Source organism: Condylura cristata, unplaced genomic scaffold (genome assembly GCF_000260355.1).
Source record: "Condylura cristata isolate star-nosed mole 26May11 unplaced genomic scaffold, ConCri1.0 scaffold00023, whole genome shotgun sequence".
NCBI lineage: Eukaryota > Metazoa > Chordata > Mammalia > Eulipotyphla > Talpidae > Condylura > Condylura cristata.
The window spans coordinates 25,979,340-25,984,722 of record NW_004567124.1 but is presented as its reverse complement, the minus strand read 5'-3'; the positions used below and the strand labels follow the sequence as shown (position 1 = coordinate 25,984,722).

At 51.5% G+C, this 5,383-nt stretch overlaps 1 protein-coding gene across 1 annotated transcript in view; it reads left to right on the top strand.

Moving 5' to 3' along the window:
- The first annotated feature begins 3,602 nt into the window (after positions 1-3,602).
- Positions 3,603-5,383, top strand: part of VPS18 (vacuolar protein sorting 18 homolog (S. cerevisiae)) — a 9,617-nt gene continuing 7,836 nt past the window's right edge. Inside the window, exons 1-2 of the mRNA XM_004687908.2 lie at positions 3,603-4,013; positions 5,022-5,163. Coding sequence (XP_004687965.1) covers positions 3,923-4,013; positions 5,022-5,163 — 233 coding nt within the window. The 5' untranslated portion in view covers positions 3,603-3,922. The remainder of the gene's footprint in view (positions 4,014-5,021; positions 5,164-5,383) is intronic.

Here is a 5,383-nt window from a genome sequence, read left to right as displayed (position 1 = left end):
TCCCATGTCTAATTTTGCATTAAGTACAGTGGGCCCCTCCTCAGAAATGTCTCCTAGATCTTCCCAGTCTATTCTTTCTCCAGGTGGGTTCTCACCACTCCTCCTGTGCTTCTGCCTCAGGTCTTATTCTCTGATGTGGACTCCACCCAAGCCACCACCCATATTTCTAGAACTCACATCAGATGATCTCATCTCCCACCAAAGCCTTCTGATGGCCTTTTTAGTCTTTCACAATCTGGTCAAGGCCATTTATATTTCTTCCACTGCCCTACTCCCTAGTGCTCCAGCCCTTGGGGGTGGGGGCTCCCCTAACCCCTGTTTTGTACCCTTTTAATTTCTTGAGCTCTCTACCTAATGCTCTTGGAAATCATACATGTATTTCAAATCCTAGCTGAAATTTCCCTACTTTTGTACACAAATCCTCTCTCTCCCTAGCCCAGCAGCAGCACTTATCTATCTCATGGCATCTGCCACAAGGATTCTGAAGGGTAAGAAATGGTAAATCTAAAGCTGCCACTATGAGTCCCCTAAAGCAGCTCTGTATTTTGTGCTCAGGAATGTTTGGATTATTCCCAAAAATGAGTTTTAGCTATATCAAAGCAAAAATGCTCATACTTCATAATTAGGTGGCTAAGACAAGAAAAGTCATAGTAGTCCTGAACAACAAGTTGTGATCCAGGAGGGCTTCATGGAGGAGGTGGGCTTGAGAGGGTCTGTTAGATTAAAACCACATTTAGAGTTTATTGAGCACAGGCTCTGTGTTGTACATCACACTATAGCAGTGAGCTTTCATCTAGGTCACTTCATTTACTCTTCAACATGGACCTACTATTCAAAGTTAGGGCTCCTGGTCCTCCATGGTGGTGTAAGGGGCTAAGTCTCAGTGCATCCACTGAAGCATGAGTTTGATCCCTGCCCAGGGAGCTGACCCACGCAGTGCAGCAGACCTCTCCTGCCTCACCAGCTGCTCCCCTCAGCAGTGTATTTCAGTAGATCTGTCTGTTCTGGTGAATCCTTTCACCCCCACACCTCTGGCCTACAGTCCATAAATCAGTAAAAATAAATCTTTTAAGAAATAAGTTAAGGATCCCATTTAATTCCTGTGGGTGAGGAAATAGAAGCTAAGAGTATCAAATGTGCAGCGTGTCACAGCTTCTGAGCCAGTATGCAGTGTTAAGGTTGGTCTGTGACTCTTATTCCAAGGTCCAGTCTAAGGATGGAAGAATGAGTATGTAGATATATGATACACTTTGCAATCGACTAAATAGGGAGTAGGGAAAGAGTTAGTAGCAAGCAAGGCCCATCTAGGTTCCCCCCCATACATCTCAGACAGTAGGTCAACCAGGAAAAGCTTTGGGACCAGTGAGGAGATAGCCAGATGGACTGGGTCCCTGAGATGCCCCTCCTATGTTGATGGGCTCCAGGGGTGTTGGGGGGACACTCTGCACAGACCAGAATTGAGAGAACCAGCTGTACTTCCCTTCCTTCAGCTTTCACCAGGGACATGGAGAGTGTGGGGGTTAACCAGCATTTGCTTGGATTTGAATATTATACTGGTTTCTCCACTTTCTGACCACATGACCTTGAATAAATTGCTCCACCACCATCTTCCATTTCTTCTTTTGTAAGTGGGGAGTAAGAGCAGCGACTGCTTCATAGCATTGGTGTGAGTATAAAATGAAATAATTGAATATTAGGAACTTGGTGTGGTGCTTGGTACATTGTGAGTACTCAGAAAATGCACCTTTCATGGTTTTGACCTTTGGCCGCACCTATTTGTGTTCCCTAATGAAAACGACAGGTGATCCAGGTGGAGGCTTATTATGCTCGGAGCAGGGCAGCTCCCAGGCTGGGATCACATTTCCCAGGAGGAAACTACCTCCCGCCCAGCTCCGAAACTTCGCGCCTAGCACCAAGACCACGAGACGGCGCCCCAACGTAGCCAGCGGCTTCACCGCAGGTTTCGGGCAAGAGTAATGGGACTCTGAGGCTAGGGTATCTTAGTAGGGTAATCTGCAGTCCCTTCCCGGACTCAGGGGGCCCGTGGGTGGGGCCTGGTAGAGAAGTTCGGCAAGAATAACGTGAACTATACAGGTGCAAACCTGGCTGCTTTCAAGAGAAAAGGGGGTGTTCTTTCTCAACATGCGGGGTGAGGGGGTGGGGGAAGCAAAGCCAGTAAGGCGCTGACTCTACTCCAGAGCCTTCCGCAGTAGCAAGGGAGAGTTTGTGGGCCCCACAGGGAACCCTCCACCTGGATTGCCTAGGCCGGTGGAGATGGAAGCCCAACCGCAGTCTCGCCTGATGGATTTGTTCCTCTTTCCTGCCTGGCATTGCAGGTATTTGTTTCCTGCTCGGCTGTGCTCCCAGGGCGCTGTGGCCACATACGGGCACACCCCGCTAGGACAGAGATTTTTGTCCGTTTTCTTCTCTACAGTGACCCTCCCCCCACCTCACATTCCCCCCCCCCATACTGCCTGGCACAGAATGTGCGCTTACTTCTGGAATAAGTGAACTTCTGAGCAAATAAATCTATGTCCCCTGCCCCCATACAAGAACTGGGTGTGGGCCAGAGGTGGTGGTAGTGGTGGGTGGGGAGGGGAGGTTGTGTGTGTGTGAGATTAGCCAAAGTGGGGTGCCGAATAGATGGATTACGGGCACCCTCCTGGTGATAGCGCTGAGACTTAACCCCTAGGCCACTAGGGAGTCCCCAAACCTGTCATTTGCTTTTCTAGCAGTATTTATCAATTTACTTCCCCCATTGCCCCTGCTGGACAAAGCAGCAGACAGCATTATATTTCTCTCTGTGACCCAGCAGCTAGTCCAAAGCCAGGCAGGCACTAGAAGCTCAGCACAATTTTGTTGAATGAGTGAATGGAAGCGTCTTACCGTGGCACCCCTTAGCTGTGCCTTGTCTCTCCCCTGCCGCCTCATTCCGTCTCTCCCAACACCAAGGAGCCAATACGGTGCAGGTTAGAGGCAGGTTAGGAAGGGTGTGGCTTCCAGCTGGCCAGGCCACCAGCTTCTGGAAGCTGGTGGGCTTCTCCATGAGGGAGCCGAGAGGCGAGGACTGCTCACCTCTGTCTTGTGACACACAGAGTAAATTGAGCAACTGGACGTTCTCTTGAGAACCGAGGGCTAGGGCGGTTTAGGAAGCTGAAGCTGGACAGGGAGACTGAGCCGTCCGTCTGAGAGAGGGGAAGCCTGGGCACGAAATTGCCGGGGACGGCTCCCAGGCTGTGGCGGGTCGGTTCGGGGTGTGAACGAGCTAAGAAGGACGGGATTGCCCCCTAATGGCGAAACGTGGAGCTGCAGCATGATGCTGGCGGGAGGGGCGTGAGTTCCGCGGGGCCAGTCCCACGACGTTGCTCGCCAGCGAGGACGCGTCCACGCCTGGGGGAAAAGCTGCCCCAGCAAAGCGGTCCAGCTCCCGCCCAGCGCGGGCCTATTGGGCTCCGCCCCCGCCCCTCACCCCCCGCCACTGCTCCCTCACTGCGCCTCCTACTGGCCGTCCCGCGACATTCCTGCGCCAGCAGAAAGTCGGACTCCGGGAAGGCGGAAGTTACGTTATAGGCGCGCGTCGCGAGGGCGGGAGTCAGCTGAGCTGTCCCGGCGAGGTTGGATCACCTGCAATCTGCGGCGAAAGACAGCGGGTGATCTCCTGGGGCGGGAGTGGTGTGCAGGACTGCGCCTGATTCTTGGGGCTGGGCTCCCCCGTCTTCTCGCTCTATTAGGCGAGAACGGGAAGATCCTCAGAATTTCAAAGAGGAAGTGACAGCGGCGGATTGCCAGAATCGGTCAGATCCCTGCCCAGGGATCTGGAGGGGTCGCAGCCTCTTATTCCCGACGAGGGGGAGCCGTGGGGGATAGGGGTGTCCAGTTGTAATCCCTGGACCCGGGATTGAGGGCCCAGAGACCTGGCACCATGGCGTCCATCCTGGATGAATACGAGGACTCCCTGTCCCGCTCGGCCGTCTTGCAGCCTGGCTGCCCCACCGTGGGCATTCCCCACTCGGGTAAGGGAATGGAGGGCGCAGCTACCCCTCCTCAGCTCTACTGACGTGAGCTGGGAGGGCGGCTCCAAGGCTCGGGTTCACCTCCTGGATGTGCAGTCAGGGTCTCTAGGCCTGTCACTCTGCTCGGGCTTTCTTGGTCCCGGTTGGTAATGGTCAAAGTTTGAAAGAGCAGCCAGAGCCTCTCCGTGATCTGCCATGTGCATTGTGTTCTAAGAAGGAACTGGAGCCCAGGGAAGGAAGTTACTTGCCTACAGGGCTGCTATTGAGAGAACTGAGAATAGGCTATACGCTTCTGATTCTGTGGTTTGGGCAGGAGGGAGGGAGGGAGTGGGCAGAGAAACTGGTGAACAGGGGAATGTTGTAAGAGAAAGAGGTATGGTCCTAGAGAGAACTTTGTCACTGATCAGGGGGAAATGAAATAGTTTAGATCTTTGCTAAAGCTGAATGCTACCTGGAGTTGAGGGGAAATGATTGTGGAAAGTCGGTATAAGGTTGACAGAGAAGTCTGAAGTCCTGGGATCTTTACACAGTGGTGAAGGATGAAGAGTAGAACTAGAGAGAAGGCTGCTGAGTTTGTTAACAAATCAGGCTCCCTCAATCCTCATTCTTCTGGAGATTCACTGAAGAGGATTATTGCATGAATAGGGTAGGTGGGAGAGAGTGAACTTCGGCTATATTAGTTGAGCGGGATTGATCTGTCAAAGATTGATAAGGGAGGTTGCCCAACCCCTTCCACCATTACAATTTGGAGCAGGTATATCATGGTATAACTGCATTCCAAGCATTCAAAGACTCAATCCTGCTTTCAAGACTGTGGGAAGAGCCCAGGAGCCCTACTGTAGAAGCAGTTAGCAGACTGCTTGATGTTTTGATAACAGCTGTTAGGTACCAGGGTAGGGATATGTTGAGAAGGTGGAGAAGAGCCTTGTTTTTTTTTTTGTTGTTGTTGTCTTGCGTTACTCCTCCATCTCTTCCATAGCTAACCTTTTCTTCACTCCTCACCTGTAGGATATGTGAATGCCCAACTAGAGAAGGAAGTACCCATCTTCACGAAGCAGCGCATCGACTTTACCCCTTCTGAGCGCATCACCAGTCTTGTTGTCTCCTGCAATCAACTCTGCATGAGCCTGGGCAAAGACACACTGCTCCGGTAATTTGAAGACCCAAAAGTTTTAGAAGTAGGGAGTGGATTGGTGGTTTGGGGACTGTTAACTGACTAGGGCCTTTCTTTTACTCTGGGCAACACAGGCTTTCAGATTTTCAGAATATATCCTAGCCTTTCTCAAAGAGAACCAATGTAGTGTAGTACTTAACAATTGGACTTGGATGTAGACCTCAGTTCTGCTGCTCTCCAGCTATAGAATTTTTTT